Here is a 22,676-nt window from a genome sequence, read left to right as displayed (position 1 = left end):
AGTGCCCGCCTCGGGCCGTGTCACGTGTCAGCCAAGATGGCTGCGCCCGGGCGACTTGAGCGAAGGTTGGAGTGAGCACTCGCGTGGCGGATGGAGACCGGAGGAGGCAGCGACCGCTGGGAGGAGAGCGTAAGGTACCGGCATTCCGGGTAAAGGGGTGCAGTAAAAGGCGAGTATCAAGAGAAGCACAGCGTGGTGACATGCTGTTCAACCGCAGCGTGGGAATGAGATCCCGGGACTGAGTCGCAAGGGGAGGAGGCGAGTCGGTTCTACCGCACCGACCGCCCTACACTTTCCAGCCTAGAAAAAAAGATCTTATATTTAAATTAAGCCTATAGGGGGCAAAAAAAAAAAAAAAGCCTGCTTGAATTTAATCCCCGGATTACTGCCAATTTACAGGGTGACCTTGGCCTAATTTCATTTTCAGAGGCCCCACTTTCCTCATTTGTCTATCTCGGGAGCTATCTTGAGTGATGTGAGATAGCTAATGCAAAAGCCTTTTGAAATGTTTGTAATATTTAAACGTGGCATTGTCTTTGATAGGGATTTATTATTAATAACCGGGATACAATGGCCTACTGCGGGCTGCCAGATCAGAATTTTTACCGAATTAAGGGTGACTTTTAATAGCGACACCTTAGAAATGGCTAGTTCACAGAACCAGGAACCTCACCAATATGCAGAGCATAGAACAGAAAACTAGTGATAGCATTAGGCTGGACTTTCTGATGTAACAGTATTTCAGACATATACACTGTACACTTTATATATACTGAATTTGATTGTTTTTCTCTCTCTCTCCACCACACCCCCCAACCCCCCAACATAAAATTATTCAAAGTTCCAGTAGGGCACAGATCTTACGTTATTGTAACCAAGGCCCTCAAAAACTTTGAGTCCGGGAAACCCAGACGTAAACTTCTAAGCCTGCATTGTACTACTTATGTTGACTTTAAGTTTAGGGATATGAAATTCAGTGTACTGAACATTTTCCAAGCCATCTAATGGCTACCCAGTAAATATTTGTTAAATTAGTGTTATAAATTAATCTTGTAGCAAATGAATAGTGAACCAATAAAATTAAATTTCAGAGTCATGTTGTCTGTTCTTTCTGAACTTTTTGCTTTTCTTAACTCTGCTACCCTGAAATCTTATTTAATGAGCTAAATCTTCAGGCTAAAATTCATCATTCACCCATTCCCTTAATCTTTTATTCACCTCAACTAGCGCAGAGATCAACAAACTACCTGCCAGACGTGGCAGGTAGTGGGCCAGACATGGGCCAGACGAAGCCTATCGCTTGTTTCTTTACGGCCAGCCAAAATGATTTTTATATTTTTTAAGTTTTTTTTTTTAAGTATTCAACAAAAGACCATTATGTGACCCATAAAGCCTAAGATATTTACCATCTGGCCCTTTAGAGAAGTTTGCTGACCTCTGCTCTAGGGTATACCTAGATGTGAAATTGCTGGGTGTATGTGTCTTCTACTTATTAAGTACCAAATTCTTTTCCAAAGTGGTTGTACCTATGCTTCCGCCAGCAGCACATGAGTTTCAGTTACCCCACATTCTTGCCAGTAATTGAAATTTAATTTCTATTTTCCTGATTATAGTGGTTAAGCATATTTTCATATTTATTGTTTGACTTTCCTCTTTGTGAAGTGCCTGTTCAAACCTTTTGTCAGTTTTTCTATTGGGTTGGTTGCCTTTTTCTTATTGATTTGTACTATTCAATACTTTACATATTATGGGTACCAACTACTCCTTTGTCAGTTATATTGCAAACACTTTCTCCCCAATCCCCAACTGGCTTATCTTTATGGTATCTGTAAATGAACACAAGTTCATTTTAATTGGTTAATATTAGTTTAACATTAGCTTTATGTGTTTTATGGTTAGTGCCGTTAGCAAATTTACAATATTTTTAAGGGTTACAAAGATATTCTGTATTTCCTATAAGCTTTATGTGTTGTCTTCCATGTTCTGGTTTCTATTTCATAGAATTGTGGGGGTTTTTGGGGGGATGTCTAATGCATTAATTTTTCAGATTATGAAATAAAGCTATGGCTACTTTTTAAAATTAAATATTTATGGTCTTCCAAAGGCTTTTTATAAGCCCTTTTGCTGTTTTTCTATAGATACACATTATTGAAAAATGACATTTTAATTTAAGGCTCAAGATGGAAAATCATAAACCAGATGGTACTGTCAAGAAGAACTTAATTGAAATCATAACCAGAAAAATTAACCAACTTCCAGAAGCAGAAAGGTAAGATCCCTTAATTAAAAAATTCTTTTATCAGGTGGATTTTCATCGATTCATCTCAAATTTATTCGGTTTGAATATAAACAAACATAGAATGTCAGAAGGAAATTGAGATTTTTTTTTCTTACATTGATGAGAAAACCAAGGTTCAGAGAGATTAGCCATTTTCCTTTAAGTCAAGGCTAAAATTCATTTCTTTGGACATCTGATAGTTCTCCCAGTTTTTCCATTTGGCTTAGAGTATAGGCAGATGTATATATTTATGGACTAATTTAAATAACAAACCTTTAAAATAGGTTTTAAACTGTCTTCTTTCTCAATTCATTTCTATCACTACACTTAACAGTCTAAGAGAGTACCATGTAACACACATAGCTAGACAAGGAATGTCAGAGAAATGGGATCATGGCTAAAAGATCTTTAAGATATTATTAAATTTATATAGGAAACATACTGATCTTTGAAGACAATGCTGAGTGAACCCCAGTACTCTCCCACAACATGTTCTTCAGGCAGCCTAACATTCCATTTCAACTGAAAATCTGAGACCAAAAAGGATGAAGAAGAGTCAGCCTGGAGAGGAGGAAGGAATGGCATATGCCTAGGCCACAGGACAGCAACGAGTTTGTCATATTTGAGGAACCAGTGTTACTGAAGTACAAGGGAAGTGGGCATAAGATTGAAGGAACAGGAGTTGTTTTAAGCAGGGAATGATCCAGCTAACATTTCTAAAGAACATTACAGTTGCTTTTTGGAAAGTAGATTTAAGGTAGGTGAGAAAAGGAAGAAGACCAGTAGGAAAACTGGCATAGTAATCCTGGTGAGTGGTGGTGGCAGTTGAAGTGAAAAAAGAATGGATTTGAAATACATTTCGGAAGTATAATCTTACTATCTTGCACAAATTCCAATCTTGCTGACACCAGCTCAACAAGGGAGAACCCATAAACCAAGGGTAGTAATAAGATGTATATCCAACCTCCCTCTCCCCCCACCACACACACACACTGTACATCGTTTTGTTATTGTTTTCCAGAGGTAAACAGAAACATTTTAAGCAAGTAAAAGACATGTGCCCATGTTTCCAGGCCAGTAAGGTAGGGAAAGCCAGGAAGAATAGAGATGTGACAGCCTTGAAGAGAAGCAAGCAGGCTGTGTTACTGGGACTTTCACCAAATTAGAAATAATAATCAATGGGGAAGTAATCTGGAACTGCAAAGTAAGCTTTAATTTGGAATAAACTGCTTTCGAACAGTGGCACGTAAACAGGGCAGATGACAGCATCTCGTCTTTGCTTTATTCGCTATTTTTCCTCTGCTTCTATTTTATCTATCCTAGTTCTCCTAAGTTTGAATCCTCATTTCTTGCATTACCAATTTAGATATGTTTAATAGTTATTTGGAAAGTTCTTTTTAGTTTCATACACTTCACTATCTACAAAATAATTTCATGTGCCATCTATTTCATTGCCTCTTGTTATTTCTGGTCTTATATTTCATGTGTTAGTTCATGTATCTAGTTATTTTATGGGTATTATCTTGCCAAAAAATCTTGAGTTCACGTTTCTAATTGTATAGGCACTTTTTGGGAACACTGACTGGCAATGGGGCTGCTAGATAATAACAATTTTGTATTGAATTATTATATTAACTAAACAATGTGACTTTAAGCCACAGGAAATTAAAATCTGGTTGGGAGACAGCAAACGTTGCTATTCAGATTCCAGTTACACTCCTTGTTATATTTAGGTACTTACTTATAATAATATTTAACATTAATATATCAACATATTACAATGTATATATTTGTAATAATTATAATATATAATATATATGGGCAAATTATTTACCTGAGCATTTGTTCCTATGACTAAAAATGAAGATAATACATATTTCACAGTATTGTTACGAAAATAAAATAAAAATATTTTAGAGGAAGTGCTCAAGTTTCCCATTCCCTCAGCTCCCACAAGAATACACAGGTCTTTTCACATTCATGGGTTTTGTTGTTTGGTAGCTCTCTAGGCCCTCATCACAATTTAAATATTGTCTTATGTACCCTAAGTTTCTAAACTGCCTCCCTTGTACTAACATCACCATTTTAATACACTTTTGTTATATTGGGTTGACCAAAATGTTCGTTTGAGTTTTTCGTGGAAAAATCCGAACGAAATTTTTGGCCAATCCAATATATCAAGTTTACACATCTTTCATTCTCCAATAATAAACTATGAAAACACTGAAGATAATTTTTTGTGCCTTCATCACCAAGTCTGCTGCATGCAATAAGTGCTCAATGATTGAATGACAAGTACCACTGTGACTGCAAAGTGACAGGTAAGAAAAGTAGTACCTTACACAATGTAGAAAGCTCAATTAGGAATTCCTAGAAAACCTGTCTTAAGTTGAGTGTTAACCATAGAAGTTAGAGGGGTTATTGTGTGTGACTAGTTTGGCTAATTAAGAGTAATGAGAGGGCTTCCCTGGTGGCGCAGTGGTTGAGGGTCTGCCTGTCAATGCAGGGGACACGGGTTCGAGCCCTGGTCTGGGAGGATCCCACATGCCGCGGAGCAACTAGGCCCGTGAGCCACAATTACTGAGCCTGCGCGTCTGGAGCCTGTGCTCCACAACAAGAGAGGCCGCGATAGTGAGAGGCCCGCGCACCGTGATGGAAGAGTGGCCCCCGCTTGCCACAACTGGAGAAAGCCCTCGCACAGAAATTAAGACCCAACACAGCCATAAATAAAATTTAAAAAAAAAAAGAGTAATGAGAAAATAAAGAGGTTGACGCCTGTGTTATAGGAAGCAAAGCAGATGGTAAAGAAGTGATAGGCTGAAGGCTTTGAATTGGATACTTTCAATATTCAGCAGTTTTAGTTTTTTTCCCCAAAATTAAAGAATGCATAGAACATGCATTTTAAATCTCATACATGCCTTCCTTAAAAACCAGTTCTACCACTTACTATCCCAAAACATCAATTTATTATTTCAATGAGTTCTTATAAAGTACCTAGCATACAGTATCCCTTAAATGTTAGTACTGCTCCACCCCCCGAATCCTGACTCTAATGCTTCAAGGAAGAGTAAAAGGAAACATCAATTTCACCTTATTGAATGCCTTCTGTGTGCCAGGTGCAGTTGAAACCAAGATATTTATATCTTTGTATCCACTGTCTTCAAGTTGTTTACAGACTAGTTGGGAAGGCTGACAGGTAAATCTGTGATAAGCTAGTACCACCTTATAATGTGTTTTGCTACAGAAGTATTGGGTATTGTGGGAGCCTAGAGAGGCATCCAAGTCAGACTCTTCAGAAGCTCTTCCCTGCTATATACTTGGTGGTGGGGGGGGGGTGGAATTTCCATACCAATATTCTTTGCAAAATCCCACAATACATTTAGCAAAACTAAATGTATCACTGTATCCTTAAAGTGTTGACCAGATTCAAAGCCTTTTAGAATAAAAATCTATATGTAAAACATAATGATTTTAAAAGGTTTTTGTTTTATGGAGCTATAAGATATAAATGTTGGATCCTGTTAATCCTAAAGTCCTGATAAGTTCTGTAACATATGCCAGAATTGTTGGAGAGCTTACACACACAGTACAGCCAAAAAAGTTACTGTTTTTTCTCACCGACTCAGGAATCTGCTTGAAAATGGATCAACATATATTGGACTTAATGCTGCTCTCTGTGGCCTAATAGCAAATAGTCTCTTTCGACGCATCCTACATGTGACACAGGCTCGTGTAGCTGCTGGCTTACCAATGGCAGTGATCCCATTTTTGACGGCACACGTATCTTACAAAGGTTTTGTAAGTTTACCTTTGAATACAGGTAAATTCTGTTTCACTGTCACCAGCAAGTTTGCTTTGGTATATGTACATTATTTACACCTTACATTAATCCTTAAATAATCGTAGCAATTGGCTATATGCTGTAATATAGTCACTGCTTGGATAAGACTGAACCTTGCTAGCCTCTCTATGTAAAGCAGCAATTAATTCAGATTAGCATGGTCTACCAAACAAGTAAAATATATACACAGTAATTCTAAATACTTTCCTTTATCTAACTTATCTCTCCCACAGTGTTTAGTAAGAAATATTTGGAAACTTTATTTTTTTCTTAAATGCTGACTGCCTTAATTTTTAAAAAATTATACAATTTTCTTAAGGGGGAAAAATTTTTTATGGGAACAAGACTTTATCTTGTTCCCATAAAAATCACTAAATCTCTAAAGCACTATATCTGTATATGTGCAATAGTTATCAAATACATGGAGACCTGATTTCCTTTGGACAGTTCACCATATTTGCTGAGTACTCCAAGTATAGCTAAATCATGAAAGAATTTCTGATTAATAATTTTAAAAAAATTATTACCATAGGTGGTAGTAGGGAGGCAGTCCATTTAAATTCTCTTAAGTGCTACTTCAGATTTGTTTAAATTAGATGAGTATTTGCTTGAATCCCCAAGATCAGTGTGGAAAGAATTATGTGCAGGGAAACCTACTGCAGAATAAGCTGAACAGAATGAGTGAAAACATAGGTTAGCTTAGCTTTCTATTTTTAATACCTTATACTAATCTGGAAATGAATAAACAATTTTATAAAAATAAAATCACACTGTATAATGTAAAAATGTAAGATAAATCAAATTGTTAAATTTCCCATGGGTTTAAAAAAGTTTCTTAAAGACAAAAATATTAGCTCAGGTTTGCTAATACATGCGCAAAAAGCTAGAAGCAGTGCACACTGAGATTATTATATTCAAGTTCAAAACAAATTAGGGAATTTTTCCTAAGATGGTTTTATCAGTTATTCCTGGCTGTTTTAGATTATCCATATGTGTAATTATACCTTTTAACATGCCTTGTAGAAATGCATTTGCTGTATTACTGCCTGAAAATTGAGTACCTGCGATGCATATAAGGGGACCTTGCATTCTTTAAATGTTTGCTTGACTATCCAATTGCAGAACTGATTTATTTCCTAGGTGATTTACATTGTGAAACCTGTACCATAACACGAGGTGGACTGGTTGGTCTTGTTTTTGGTGGCCTGTACCCTGTTTTCTTGGCTATCCCTGTGAATGGTGGCCTAGCAGCCAGGTAGGATTGTTTTCCATAATTATCGAAAAACTCTAATAATATATATAAATGATTGCCTAGAAAATGCAAACTTTAAAACAGCAAGTACATTTTCTATTTTTAAGGCAATGTTACCTGTTTGACTTGAAAGAGTTAACAAGACTTGTTTTTTCTGGGTAATCAAAGAATACTTCTCAAGAATTTGAAAACACTTCTAGAAATTTATCACATTACCTCTTGGGTGTGTCGTTCAGGTTCTTAACTTTATATATGGAATGCTAGTTACAAAGCTGCAAAAAGTACTGTGACTAGCATGAAAGCTACATTATATGCATAATGTTCTTAGGGTCTGAGTACTTCCTCTAAAAGAAAATTCCATCAGAAAATGTCTCGCTATAAGCCAAAATAATTCAGTTATTCTCTGATGAACTCTTGTACCAAGCAGTCTATACTATATGAGCTTCCAGAGGTGAAACGGAGAAAAGGACAAAATAAAACAAAAGGACAGTTTTTATGACTAGTAGACATTGAAGAGAATAGCATTACCTCAGTCTTTACCTAAGCTAGTTTTAAGACTTCTGGAATATGTATTGTACATAGATTTGCCACTTGATGCAACTGTCTTTTCTAGTGAACTGTCTCAATGTTTTCTTACAGGTATAACTCAGCCCTGCTACCCGAGAAAGGAAACATCTTAAATTACTGGATTAGGATTTCTAAGCCTGTCTTTAGAAAGATGTTATTTCCCATTTTGCTCCAGACTGGGTTTGCAGCATACCTTGGGTCTAGACAATATAAACTACTTATAAAGGCTCTTCAGTTACCTGAACCTGACCTAGAAATTCAGTGATGGTTAAGCAAATCTGTACACAAAAATAAAACTGTAAAAATAACCTACATCTAAGTATGAATAAATAAGAATTGTAATTTATCACATGAGGTACAATTCTGGGATCTACAACAAAAGGCTGAATACTTAAATTATTCAACACTACCCACTTAGACAAGAGCCTACTTCTCTAGTGTTCCCAATACCGTCTCTCCCACATTGCTTGCTCTACACTCCTTTACATTAGGCAGTTTGGTCTGTAACACAGGGAAAAAAACCACACAGCAGTTTTCACTGAAAACCTCATAAAGAATCCAAACAGGAATGAAAATGGCAGGGACCAGGGCGGGGAGTATCAATACACTACAGAAACGTTACACTTCATTTTCTCAATTCACTGTTTCCATAGGTATTATTCTTTCATAGAATCTTAGAACATATTTAAAAACATTCCTCACAGAGGGATCAATTCCCAGTATTCTTCAGAGATGATGATTCAGGCTCAGCTTGAGCTGTCCTAATGATAGTTACCTACTTCAAAAGTCATCTTATTTGTATCATTGGAAAGCTATACTCTTGTAAGATTAAGGCAAATTCTATCATCTTCGGAGCTTTCATCTAGTGTGGTATAGTTCTTTAGAAGCACATAGACCTGAGCCATTTTTTTTGGCTTCTTTAGAAGCACATAGACCTGAGCCATTTTTATGATGATGCTAAGCAAGTTAACTGATCTCTCTGGCCCTCAGTTTCCTCATCAGTAACCTCACTCAAGATTGGTATCATACATGTAAGTTGACTTTAACGTAGCACCTGTCATCAGGCACTCAAATCTGAGGTAGCCATATTCTTCCTATTGTTTCTGGTTTTGTTTTTTGAAATATCCTAGGTCTATTCCTCAATTCCTAAGATAGATCATTTAAATTTTTGCAATGATCTATTGTGTTTCCCGTCCTAAAAGTTTTCATCTCAGTTCTTGAAACCATTTTCTCATGTAACAGCATCTAAATCAGCACTGGCCAACAAAACTTTGTGATGATGAGGAAATATTTTATATGACTGATAATATGTTAGCACTAGCCATATGTGGCTACTGAGCACCCAAAATTTGACTAGTGCACCTGAATAACTGAATCTTTTAATTAATTTAAATTGTTTAGCCACATGTGGATAATAGCCTCAGTATTACACAATGCAGAGCTAGACCAACACTTTCTTATGAAACAAGCCAGTCATACCAAACAATATTTGTGTCATCCAAGACCACATTCACAAGCATCTTAACTATTCTTTTCAAATATAGTGATATATCTGTTAAATAATCTTATGCTACTGATAATTTTATGAAAGGATTTAGCCTGTCACCTAAAAAAGGCAGCTCTGAGAGTGGGACAGGCTTTCAGTGTCCCTTAAAGAAAGCAGTGCAGCCAAAGATTTAAAATTCAATTAATAAAATACAAGGGAATTCCCTGGCAGTTCAGTGGTTAGGACTCCACACTTTCACTGTTGAGGACGCAGGTTCAATCCCTGGTCGGGGAACTAGGATCATGCAAGCCACGTGATGAGGTCAAAAAAAAAAAAAAACACCAAGTCAAAACCAAATAGAAACAGATAATAAAAAAAAATTCCCTATCAAACTATGTTTGATAAAAAAAAATGATCCCAATTATCAGACAAAAGAATCTGTATTTTACTGTGGATATTCTCTGGGTTATAAAATTAAGGCTGATTTTCCTTTTCATTCTGATTCCTTTCTGGATAATCCCAGCTTTCTGAAATGAATATGCTTTACCTTTACAACTAGGAAAAACATATATAAAAGGCAAAAAAAAACCCAAAAAACTTTATTTTACAAGCTAAAATACCACAATAAAGTTGTCTGACCCAAAATTATACATTTTATGTGTGTGCTGTCATTTTTATTTAAAGTAGAGTTCTACTTATCACAGTAAAAAAAAAAAAAAGAATTAAAATTCCTGACTTCAAAAATAAGAAACCCAAATTACTGAATTAGACTCCTTTAAAAACAATGGTGTAATGAACTTAGATAATTCAAAACCCACTGATATTACTAAATGGATAATTTAGCGCAAATTGTTTCCTTACTTATCCTTAAACACTCCCACAGTACTTACTCCCTAGCATACCACCATCTATAAACATACAAAAATTTACAATGGTTTCTGCAACCAAAAACGATTTCTAACATCTGTCCTCTACCATATTTTTCTTAAATCATCTTCCCAGTTAGTAGAAATGGGCAACATAAGCCAAAGAACATGTTACTTTAAACCTGTTGCTACAAATCTACTTTACCAAAATTTTTGGTCAGGGGGCAAATTTGTGTGAACCTGCTGTGATCTGCATTACAATTTAAGGAAACAGTCATTTTTAGCTAAGACCTAAAGAACACTGCCTCAGTCAGGAAAACAGTTTATTTCAATTCTGTCACAGTAAACAAACTATTTAAACCTCTCTTTCAAAATTTATTCTGTGTAGTTATTTGGCTTTAAAAAAGAAGGTTCATGTTATACTATACTTAAATTAAGATGTTAATTTGTAAACCCCAGACTATGGTACATTAGAAGCCAGAGGGATTTGACCTCAGTGGGTAAAAAGGAAACATACAGAATTTGATGGCACATTTTAAAGGAAGTTGGGCCACCAATAAAATTCAAATCCGTACATATTAACAGCTACACGAATGTTCAAAACACCAAGTGACTAGATTTTTAAATTAGATTAACTGAAAATTGAGCAAAAGATGAATTTCAACAAATTTGGGGTCAACAAAACTACAAAAAATTGGGAATTCCCTGGCAGTCCAGTGGTTAGGACTCCACACTTTCACTGCAAAGGGCCCGGGTTCACTCCCTGGTTCAGGAAGTAAGATCCCGCAAGCCATGTGGCATGGCCAAAAAAAAAACTACAAAAAATTATGAAAGCCCACTGTGACCTGGTTTCTTTTTAAAAAGTGGGAAAAACAGCTAACTAAGAAATCCTGAATGTACAAATTGGGGAAAGGTAGAAAACTAGGAATAAAAACACTATGAGTAACCAAAGCAATGAACAGGGCAACTTTCTTTTAACCTTTATCTTTAAAAAATATTTTTCCTCTAATAGTACATGATTTGTTGCTAACGATAAAGTAATTTACTTTCTGAATAAAATTTAAATTATCTCCAGTTTAATTTTTCTGCACTTTAAAACTGCATGTAAATGACCACTTGCAGTCTAGGTCAGAGCTCTGAGCTCAGTCTGGTATTATAAGACAATAGGGAGTGACTGGCAGAGAGAGTATTGAGGTATTCAAGTTCAAATATGTAAAAAAAACTGTGCTGGCCAAACAAACACTTTACAAGTTTCTAATGGAGGACCTCCCCTTTGTGATCCCTGGCTTAAATGGTAACTACCTGGTTTCTCAACAAAAATCAGTACAGTAAAATATAAAAATATAACCATTTGGGAAGGTCTCAAAACTTTGTATTGATAGCCTGGGGAAAAAAACTAAACACTTGAAAATATTTTACTACCTATTCAACCTTAAATAGTCATAAGATTGTTTAGCTTAAAAGCATACCTCCAAAATACTGAACTAGGTAATCACATACTTTAAAAGGTAATGACTCATTATCAGTGAATTATCCACTCTATTCTATCAAAGTAGTAATTATAGTCACCAAGTAGTGTTGATGCCTACCTGATTTTGGTTACAGTACAACCAGCTGTACTGTTCGTACTGTAGGAGCATCCATCAATCACATAAGAATAAGCCACTGGGAATGCTCTTTGCTGCCTGGCATCAGAGACACTGAATACACTTACATTACAAGAAACTGAGTGGATTTAATAAATTTTTTATATCACCATACAATAACCAAACTGTATAGTTATTATGATGAATCGTTCTGGAAAGAAAATAAGAGCCTATCTCCTACCCCCTCCCACTTCTATCATCTGCACACTTCCCAAGTGAGTCAGTAAGATAAAATGACTCAGTCTAGACCAGGTGAAAGAATGTATTAACATAATCCAACAAAAATGACATAAAACAACCAGAGTTTTGAGTGTTTTTTCACACTTGTAATGAACTGGAAAAATGTTTCAATTAAGTAAAACAACCACATTCCATGAAAAAAGCCACTCCCATCATCCAGAATACTAAAGCCCTTACGTACTAGAGAAATTTTAATATAAAACAGTAGAAACTAGTATACCATTCATTAGAAACCTCAAAATATTTTTAATAAGTCCTCGGAGAAAGCTCAAGAAGCCAAAAATCTCAGAATCCACACATCTTGGCATTACCCTGAATCGCAATTAACTACCCACACATTTAATCATAATCAATTTTTCAAAGATATACAGACAAATCAATGCATCTATTTAAAAAGACTACTCTTTAAAGACTTTACATTAACTTTTATATTCTACTCAGCAACGTCTGTCTGTACTTCAGATTAGTTCTCATGTTCCAGGAAATAAATACAAACTCATGATATGCCTGTGATCACTGATGGCCTGTTTATGTAATTCTACTCCACTAAATCTAATTCCACAGAATGTGCGCTTGATTATGTAAAGAATCTAATATTCCTTGATGAAATACTATCATTCTCTTCTCCAATGGTTACAATTTTTAAAAGGTATGCAAAGAACTGAGTATCACTCCCATGAAAGACAAAAAAAGTATAATTTTGTTCCAAAATTAACTTTGTCTCATGTATTTCTATTAAGTCTTTCAAGGATTCCAGAGAATCTTTTCATATCTCCATTTCTGGAAAGTGAAATCTGGAAAGTGAAATCAGTATAGAAGTAATTTGGGAACTTGAAAATGGCATTCATTTTTTTCAGCAGATGCCAAATTTTTGACCGACATGGCTCCCACAATTACTTTGTTACCATCAGTCCAGTCAGTTAACAGGTTGTAGGAAAAGATTCGTTTTTGCAGACACTGCTAAGCTGTTTAAAGAGAAGAGAGAGAGATTAATTTAGTGATTATCAAATGCACAAATATTTAAAATATTTCGAACACTTTTTGTCGGATTATATCAGAGGTGTGACTACATTTTAACAAACGTGGACTTTTTAGTTAGGTTTGGTCAAGGAAGTGCAGAAACATTAAGTCAATATGATGTGTTAGTTCAATTAATGTATAAATTCCTGTCACCATCAGAAGACAAACATTAAAAGCTACATCTTTACTCTAGAACTTGCTGTATCATTTTGCCACAGAGGCACAATTATGAAAAAAAAAATTAAAAAAAAAAAGATTCCCCAAACACTAAATTGCTTTCATCCATTACAGTAAATAGAGCCAAACCTGAAAATTTCTAAATCCATATTATAGTCCAGAAATCTCCTTTATCCAACTACTAATCATTCAGAACACAATTTTCTAAAAATAGTAAGACAACAGGTTCATATTAATCATAACTTTTTTAATTAACAAGTAGTGAATAGGACACTTTAAGATATTGTTTACTACATACTGAAATAAACATATCTGTTGTAAATTCAGAAACCCAAACATTTACAGTAAAACGTGTTTACACATAAATATGACCATATTTATTTAAAGCCCCTGTTAGATAGGTCCTAAATACATGCAATACCATGTAAAAACAAGACCATGACGTTGATGCAAAAAATGACAAAATCACTAATTTACCAAAATTAGAAAAAAAAGAGAATGAAATGGAAACTAAGAAAAGACAGTTAAAACAGAAGCAACCTAACAAAGCAGCTTTTAAAATAGTCGATACTAATCTCCATTTTCAAAAGTTCTTAATCAAGTATTTCCAAAAACTGCCATTTATAAAATGACATTCTAAAAATCTATACTTGGAATGTCAAAGCATCCCAATTCAGAAAGCTTTGACTGTTTCTCCCCAGCCCCAAACTTCAAATAATGCAGGAAAATCATTGATGTTAGGAAGAAAATATTCCAAGGGAATGGTATAATTTTTAGAAAAACGCACTTACTGCTTCCAGAACCTTTTAAGACCCACAGCATTAACAACAATCATTTTTCCTATTTTCATCCATTATTTTCTAATGTCATGTTAGAGATGAATAAATTCTTTGAGCCCATGACTGAAAGATCAACAAACCTGGTTTTATTATGACACCATATTTTTGTCATTGGTACTGCACAAAATTATATACAAAGAAATATATACAAAATGTTCAAGTATTAATTAACTTTCAATTCAAGGCTTCTGTTTCAAAAAGCTACATTTAACATATTCCATAAAGATAGCACAAATTAGTCATTTCAAATAACTTTTCCAACTACTTTTGGTTTTTATATATATTTATATATATAATTCAGTAGGCACTAAAAATCCATGCAGCTGCATTGTGAGGGGCTTGCTCCTGCACTTAGGTATAAGCAGGTTCATCACTCCAGGTTGTGAGTTTGGCTACTATCCATTCATGCTCAAGTGCAGTAGATGATTTTACAAAATATGCTGTAATGCACTGGAAACCGGAGACCAAGTTAGGTCTCAAAAGTGTATTATCTAGCAACAAAACATTTACAGTTCTTCAAGAACAAGATTCCATTTTCATAACCAAATAACAACAAAATAAAACATTTTATATGTAAGATAACTTACATCTTTGGACTGCTGGAAAATACTTTTTAATTATGAACATTTTAAAATAAAAGCAGAAGCCCTGATATTACCTCTTTTTCCTCATTTCTTATACTACCTTTTAAAATAAAGCAGGAAATGTGGCCAGCAGCTGGTCCCGTCTCTTCTGCCCCAACAGCTGTATCCACTTTAGCACAAAGAAAAACAAGGATGCTAAATACGTATATACTTTATCAAACAGTGATGTTTCACAAAGAATTTCTTAATGTCTCTTACACTGAAAGACACTGTGACTCAATCTATACAACTGGACAATAGATAATAGAGTACTTCAAAGGAAGACTATGTCCCAACTTTGGAAAAAGTGTCAATCGTGTCATTAAGTCACTCAATTTTAAAACTTACTTTTAAATAGGACAAATATCCTTGAAATATGGAGAATAAGATTCTTTGTGAAGCCTCACTTTACACGTTTTCATTCACATTTCATAACCTTCAATATCTAATCATACATAAATTTAACCTAAAATTTTAATACAACAAAAATAAAGGTGTTCAACAATTTATTCATACTCAGTGATAGGGTAAATCACTGTGCTGGTCCTCAAAGAATCATTTCATTAACCATTCTTATTCTTCCTTTAAGTAACTAACACAGGAATCTGATATGCATGTTAATTTCCAACTTCTCTAACGGTGAGATATAAAAATCTATTAATCTGAATAGATTGTATATCTAGATCTATGAAAACTAAAAGGCATTCTTGAATATTTAAGAGATTTCTGTCATCTCCGCAAAATTACTATCACATCTGTGTATGCCCCAAGTACTTATTGTCAACCTCTGAAAAGTTGCTCTAAAGTTGGAATTCCAATTTGCACCTTGTACAACTCGGAACTTCCATTCAACTTCACCTGTGTCACTTTCTCCAAACTGTATCTCTATTAGCAGCTTTCAGTGTACAGTTGGAACCGATGTCATCCAAGGCCATGTCCACACTGGGGACAGAAGAGCTAGGTACACGCAAGTCTGAACAAGGGGACACATTAACAGCTATTTCAACCAGAAGAAGCAACTTGAATACAATATTGACCAGCACAAGTCTGTTTCCAGGGTGGACAGGGCCCAAATTAGATTCCCCTCCCACCTTCCAAAAAAGAAAAGAAAAAAAAAATATATCACACACACACACACAAATTGAGATGTTGCCCATTAAAGTAGACTAAGCAGCAGAGCATGAGCGTTACGTGAAGAGATGGATCCTTACCAGGTTGTGAGGCGGGAACGACTGTTCTGTAACCCCTACAACGGAGCCTGGCAGGAAGGAAATCACCTAAAAAAGAAACTGTCAGAGAGATTTAATAGTGACATGTTATCATTAGGAGTTGGTTACAGTGTCACATTCATGCTTTTAGCTAAACACTTAAAGATTCAATATTACTTTTTTTTCCTCCTCTGAAATGTGTCCAGTGAAGATGTCCCACTAAGGTGTTTTACATGGTGTAAGGGAGTTGAAAGGGGTAAACGCGGATAAAGAGCAGATTACTTGACCCTACATTTTAAGAGAAGACGACGCCTTCCGGGCGCACGCCGAGCAGAACTCCACCGACACCTTATCCTTGTCCACATGAAGACACACTCCTCCGGCTGAGTCGTCCTCTTCCAGCACGTCCTGCTGCTGCTTTCCCACGGGCAGAGCGTAGTCATGGTCACCGGCGGGCGAGTCTCTGAAGAGCGAGGTGGTCAGCCGCAGTCCCACGCCGCTCAGCCGGCTCAGCAAGCGAGCCAGTCCGGTCTCGTTGGCTAAGACGGCCCGTAGGTAGCGACTCTCCTCCTGCAGTGCTTGTACGCGCTTGCCCAGCTCCCGATTCTCGGCCCGCAGCTCCTGGTTCTCGGCTGCCAGACCCCGTACTCGACTCTCCAGCCCCATCACGTACTCCTTCTTCTTCAGCCGGTTGAGACGGGCAGCAGCCGCCGCCGCCTTCCGGGGACTCTTTGTCGCCGCCTGGTCGTTGTCGTTGCCGCTGCTGCCGCCGCCTCCTCCCGGGGACTTTCTCCGCCTCTTTTCGCCGCCGCCACTGTCACTGCCGCTGCTGCAGCCTCCGATGCCGTTTAACAGCCTCTGCAGCAGGTCAGAAAAGCGCTGCATCTCGGCAGCCGCGGCCTCGTCGTCGTCGTCCCCTCTCCACAGGCCGCCGCTATCCGAGCCTCCGCCGGACGAGGAGAGAGGCCCGGGCGAGTTGAGCCCGGGCTCCAGATGCCAGTCTGGTTGCCGGGGATCCAGCAGATCCGCCAGTTCCAGGCCCGACAGAAAGTCCATGTCCTCCGTCTCCTCCCCGGGAACGCTGGCGATAGCCTCCTCCTCCATCTCCTCGGGCGAGGGCGCGCGCGCGGCCACGACGCCGCGGCCCCCCCTCCCGGCGTCCGACTCGCCCTCGTCGCCGGGAGGCTGTTTGCGGCCGGGAGACCCGGCCGCCGCCGTCCCCTCGTCCTCCGCTGCCGCCCGGGTCAAGTCCGGGGGCAGCGAGCAGGTCGCGATCGGCGCAGGGCTCTCGCTGCGGCTTGGGGAGTCGCTGCCCGAGGCCGCCAGCAGTTTGGTCAGGCTATGCCGCATGGGGCCCGACGGCGGGCCCACGTAGGCCCCGGCCCCTCAGACCGGGCCTCGCGGGTCCCGAGGACCCAGAGCGGGTAGCCGGGCAGCAGGCCAGAACGAAATGAAGAGTTAGGTCCGAGTCGCCTCCCGCCCCACTTGGCTGGTCGACCCCCCGCGCCGGGGCGGGGGGGGAGGGAAGGGAGATGGAAGCGGCGAAGCCCAACGATGACTCGACCGCACCACCCAGACAACGGCCTGGCCGGAAGTCAGTCAATCTCGTTCCAGCCCCTCCCACCGCATTTCGCGCTCCACCAGGCTCTAGTATCGCGAGAGTTCGAATAAGGTCTGGAGCTGGAGGAGCTCCAGATCTCCAGTGACGTCATAGTAACAGCGGCAAAAATAACAACAAACCTGGGATTTACTGAAAAAGTGGTCTACTCTCTCGGCCCTCACTTCTCAATACTCTGTATTCTAGCTTCCACCTCCAGTGAAGCCAGTCTCGCTCAGAATTGATCTTTAGATACCTAATTTATGAATAATCTTAGTTATCCTGGAATTTAAGACTGCTGATCAGATTCTTCTTGGAACTGCTCCTTTCCCCTTTCTCTATATCACAAGATCTTTTCACTCAAACACTTATAGAGTAGTAGAAGAAAAAAGAGGTGAATAAGTCATTCATATGTAATTTAATTTTTCCAAGTTTTTATTATAAAAATTTCCAAATATACAGAATATGTGAAAGAATATTACAGTATCCACTCTAATTCAACAATAGTACCCAATACCCAGACTCAACAAGTCAACAATTAACATTTTGCCATATATGCTTTATCTGTATATAAATGTTTTTAAAACATTTTTTTTTGCAAAATCATCCCAAAGTTGCAGACAAGACACACCACCCAAACATGTTGCAGTATGCACCTCTAAAAATAAGAACATTCTATTTCATAGTCATAATACTATTATCAGGTCTTGAGAAAATTAACAATCTTGCTAATATCTATTACCCATACCATATTCAAATTTGCTCAGCTTTCCTCAAAAATCGTCTTTTAGGGGGCTTCCCTGGTGGCGCAGTGGTTGAGAATCTGCCTGCTAATGCAGGGGACACGGGTTCGAGCCCTGGTCTGGGAAGATCCCACATGCTGCGGAGCAACTAGCCCCGTGAGCCACAACTACTGAGCCTGCGCGTCTGGAGCCTGTGCTCCACAACAAGAGAGGCCACGATAGTGAGAGGTCCGCGCACCGCGATGAAGAGTGGCCCCCGCTTGCCGCAACTGGAGAAGGCCCTCACAGAAAGGAGGACCCAACACAGCCAAATATAAATAAGTAAATTAATTTTTAAAAAAAACAACTTTAAAAAAAAAATCATCTTTTATAGCAGATATGTTCTTTTGAACCAGGATCCAATCATGGCTCACTTATTGCATTTGATTGTTTTTTCCCCCATTTGTCAAACTAGAATAGTCCCTTCCACGTTTTAGTTTTTCTTAATATTGGCTTTCTGAAGAGACAAGGTCAGTTGTCTTGAAAAATGCACCACATTCTGGATTTGTCTGTTTCCTCATGGTATTATCTTGTTCCTCTAGTCCCACAAGGTATTTCAGATTTGAAGCAGTTCACAAATACATTAGAATACAGTGAAACAACTCAAATTTTTACAGAGCAAGGCTAGTGAAAATACAGATGAAATAGGAAGATACGGAGTTCTGAAAGGAGGAAAAGTTTGTATTAGAATAGGATGGACGTAAAATCTTACACAATTCCTCAAGTTGAGCTAACAATAGACTAAGCTTCCTGGCAACCCAGATAAATAAACAAACTTTCCTTTATTTGCTTATGAGTAAAGTATACATGAATTCCTCAACTACTTTTCCAGTTCTCAGGTCTTAAAGAAACTTCTCTATGGGATACTGAATAAAGTAACAGATAGCCTCACCAATAGCTACCTTTATATGGCTGTTTCTTAGAAGGATAGAAAGCAAGTTCCAGGAAAGCTGGACACTGATAGGTCCCAATTTTCCAGAACAGCACCTGACACAGGAGAGGCTTCGATAAATATTTGTTGAATGAATGAATGAAGAAGGTCTCCAACTTTTAGCTGAAGGCATTACACTAAAGTTCAACCAAATGAAAACAATTCTTCAAAGGGCACAAATAAGCATTACATATGGTATCTAGAAGAAGAAATAAGTGGCCTCCATGTCCTTCTTAACCTTCCCATTAGGAAAGGTTTTGCTAAAGTAGGATAGCAAACAGTTTGAGATAATAAATATTCTGGCATATTTTGACTTACAGGTGTTTTGTGTGGCTGGTAATACCATCGAACTGCATTTTCTCCCTGGGCAAAATCAAGATCACGGATTGATTTATCATTTTTTCCCTAAATTACAAGATTTTGGATTAAATATACATTATTTAAGAGCCTCTCCAATTGGATTAAGAGGAAAGTAGAAAACTGAAAGAGAAGAAAGTTTTTACAACGTAGCCTCAGAAGACAAAAAAGCAACTGAAGCAAGGGTAAAACTCCCAGAAAATGGCTTTCCCTCTCTTTCACCATTCCTCCCTTTTCTTCTCCTCATTCTTCTCATTCTCTCCTTCTTCAGAGTTGGTTTTTCTTTTTTCTGGTTATAATGATCATTGCAAAAGATTCAGATAGTGCAGAACTGTACAAATAAGTAGAAGGATATTACCCATAATCTACCTCAAAATAACTGTTATTAAAATTTTGGTGTATAATAGAGTTTTTCTATGTACAGACATAGAACAACACATTGTTTATTTTAGTTCTTTGAACTCTACTCTCTTGGTATGAATATTTTGTGGACATCTTTCATACAACTAAATATAGGTCCACATACTTATTTTTGATAACTGCCTACAATTCCATTTCATGAACTTTCCAACTTTTATTCAACCAGTTACTCACTAATAGCACTTAAGTTGTATTGGATTTTTCACCATCATAAACCACACAATAATACTGTGCAAACATCTTTGTTCACTTATCCTATGATTTGCTTAGGATAAAGTATTTGAAGTAGAATTTCTGGCTAAGTTTTTATACATAGACCTTTATTACATACGGGAAGGTATCTCTCCCCAGTGGTGGTCACAGTATGTAGTTCCTATGCACTCATGAGAGTGGATTTGTTCTTTTTAGAATGTGCCTATCCGAAAATTAAAAGTGATATCCTTTTTTGTGAATGTACATTTCTTTGATTATTAGAAGGTTGAATGTTTTTCACATGACCAATTGATTTCTAATGTGAATAGCCTTTTTACCTCCTTAGCCCATTTTTCTCTGAGGTAGGAGAAAATGTTTGTCAGGGAAAATATGTGTCTTTTTCCTTCTTAATTTATATGAACTCTTTGCATTATAAGGAAAACATACCTTTGTCTCTTATATATTTTCCAATTTTTCCCCCAGTTGATCATTTACTGGGGGAGGAAGGGGTAAAAACTGCTTGTTTTGCTCTAATTTTTAAATGGTCAATCTATCAAAATTTTCTTCCTGGTTTCTGGCTTTGATGTTAAGCCTAAAAAGGCTTTATTAGCCTAAATAATACTGATATTTACCTATATGTTTTAGAACTTCTTTAATTACTTCTATTTATAATTTACTAAGAGTTTTTAACAAGTGATTATTTCATTTAGCTCCAAATGGAATTTATTCTAGTATAAAATGTGACATAGGAGTATAACTTTTTCAAAAAGTTATTTGCCACAATATAATTTATTGAACAATGCATACTTGCCACACTGATTTCCCAACATGTATACCATATATTAAATTCTTACATAAAGTTGAATCTATTTCTGGCCTTTTTCTTCTATTTCATTGATCAGTCTAACCATTCTGGAAGCAAAATCACTACATTTTTATGCAATTTTATAATATATTTTAATATGTCATAGGGCAAGTCCTTTTGTGTTAGTCTTACTTTCTCAGAATTTTTAATCTCTATTTGAATATTTATTCTTCCAGATAACTTTATAAAATTTTCCAAGTTCAAAAAAAAGCTGGAATTTTCATGAAAATTGCATTAAATTTATGAATTTACTTTTCCCAGCGACTTTATGCATTTTTTTACTATTGGACTAAATTACTTCTTCTTTTATATTTTCTAAATGGTTATTGTTGCTACATAGGAAAGCTATTGATTGTTTTGTTAAATTTTTAACTGACTCACCCACTCAACTTTCTTAATAGTTTTTATTTTTAGCTTATTCATTCAAATTTCCCTGGTAGACAATTACATCACCTTATTATATATAATGACAATTTTGGCTCCTTCTTTGAAATACTTATTTCATTATCTTGACTTATAATGAAACAGCATTTCCAGATCGATATCAAATAATGCTGTTAATAACCAACTTACTTGTCTTATTCCTGACTTTGGCAGGAATGCCTCTAGTGTTTAGTTGTTGCTTTGAGATGGGTATTTTTATTTGGTTAAGCTCAGTTGCAGGTAACGGAAACCAACTCAGCTATTTTAAGCAGAAAAAGATGTAATACAGAGAAGGTGTTTACAAAGTAATTGGAAGGACTGGAGGAGTGGGCATTAGGCTGGGTAATCAAGAATGCCTCTCAGTCCAATGTGGCCAAACAGGCCTGAGAGGTCACTGCTATCTCTGCCCCAGTTGGGAAAGTTGTAAATAGAAAGCTGGAATGTTGGCTTCAAGAGCACCTCTGCTGCCAAAACTCTCAACCTGTTGTATTAATTATCTATTGCTGCCTAAAAAGTTACCCAAAACCTAAAAACATCAATAAAACAACAATAAACATGTGCTTATTGTTGCAGCTTAAAATAACAATAAACATTTGTTATCTCTGGCAGTTTCTATTGGTCAGAAATTTGTAAGTGCCTTGGCTATACAGCTTAGCTCTGGAATTCTCATGGAATTCAGACAGATTTTGGCCTGGGCTGGAGTCATCTAAAGGCTTGGCTAAAACTAGAGGATCCACTTCCAAGGTGGCTGACAGGTTGCTCCTGGGGGAAGCATCAAAAGAAAGGAAGGAAGGAAAGAAGGAAGGACTAATTCGAAAAGATATATGCACCCTATTGTTCATAGCAGCATTATTTATGATAGGCAAGATAAGGAAGCAACCTAAGTGTCCATCAACAGATGAATGGCTATATACATATATATATAAATGGATATATAATATATACATATTTATGGCTGGTATATTACTCAGCCATAAAAAGAATGAAATTCTGCCATTTGCAACAATGTGAATGGACCTAGAGCGTATTATGCTTAGTGAAATAAGTCAGAGAAAGAAAAATACTG

At 37.2% G+C, this 22,676-nt stretch overlaps 2 protein-coding genes across 4 annotated transcripts; one reads left to right on the top strand and one right to left on the bottom strand.

The window, feature by feature from the left end:
- The first annotated feature begins 14 nt into the window (after positions 1-14).
- Positions 15-8,246, top strand: TMEM126A (transmembrane protein 126A). Of its 2 annotated transcripts, none has more exons than XM_059930667.1 (5): positions 15-134; positions 2,174-2,269; positions 5,905-6,098; positions 7,260-7,374; positions 8,011-8,246. In XM_059930667.1, exons 1-5 carry the CDS (start codon positions 91-93, stop codon positions 8,201-8,203), a joined length of 642 nt encoding a protein of 213 aa, XP_059786650.1. In that variant the 5' UTR covers positions 15-90; the 3' UTR covers positions 8,204-8,246. The 2 variants fall into 2 exon arrangements, with proteins under 2 accessions (XP_059786650.1, XP_059786651.1); XM_059930668.1 differs by having other exon boundaries at positions 41-169.
- A 4,156-nt stretch (positions 8,247-12,402) lies between these two features.
- Positions 12,403-17,652, bottom strand: CREBZF (CREB/ATF bZIP transcription factor). Of its 2 annotated transcripts, none has more exons than XM_059930666.1 (4): positions 16,336-17,652; positions 16,047-16,124; positions 14,871-14,965; positions 12,403-13,141 (listed from the first exon to the last, which is right to left on the bottom strand). In XM_059930666.1, the coding sequence occupies exons 1-2, from the start codon at positions 17,391-17,393 to the stop codon at positions 16,109-16,111; spliced, it is 1,074 nt and encodes a 357-aa protein (XP_059786649.1). In that variant the 5' UTR covers positions 17,394-17,652; the 3' UTR covers positions 12,403-13,141; positions 14,871-14,965; positions 16,047-16,108. The 2 variants fall into 2 exon arrangements, with proteins under 2 accessions (XP_059786649.1, XP_059786648.1); XM_059930665.1 differs by having other exon boundaries at positions 14,897-14,965.
- Positions 17,653-22,676: the final 5,024 nt, after the last annotated feature.

Source organism: Balaenoptera ricei, chromosome 8, assembly GCF_028023285.1.
Source record: "Balaenoptera ricei isolate mBalRic1 chromosome 8, mBalRic1.hap2, whole genome shotgun sequence".
Classification (NCBI taxonomy): Eukaryota; Metazoa; Chordata; class Mammalia; order Artiodactyla; family Balaenopteridae; genus Balaenoptera; species Balaenoptera ricei.
This window is presented reverse-complemented; position numbering and strand designations above follow the sequence as displayed.

Coding starts and splice junctions, on each gene's coding strand:
- TMEM126A (XM_059930667.1), top strand. CDS start 91: ATGGAGACCGGAGGAGGCAGCGACCGCTGGGAGGAGAGCGTAAG. Junction 2,270..5,904: donor CAACTTCCAGAAGCAGAAAG/GTAAGATCCCTT, acceptor TCACCGACTCAG/GAATCTGCTTGAAAATGGAT. Junction 7,375..8,010: donor AATGGTGGCCTAGCAGCCAG/GTAGGATTGTTT, acceptor GTTTTCTTACAG/GTATAACTCAGCCCTGCTAC.
- CREBZF (XM_059930666.1), bottom strand. CDS start 17,393: ATGCGGCATAGCCTGACCAAACTGCTGGCGGCCTCGGGCAGCGACTCC.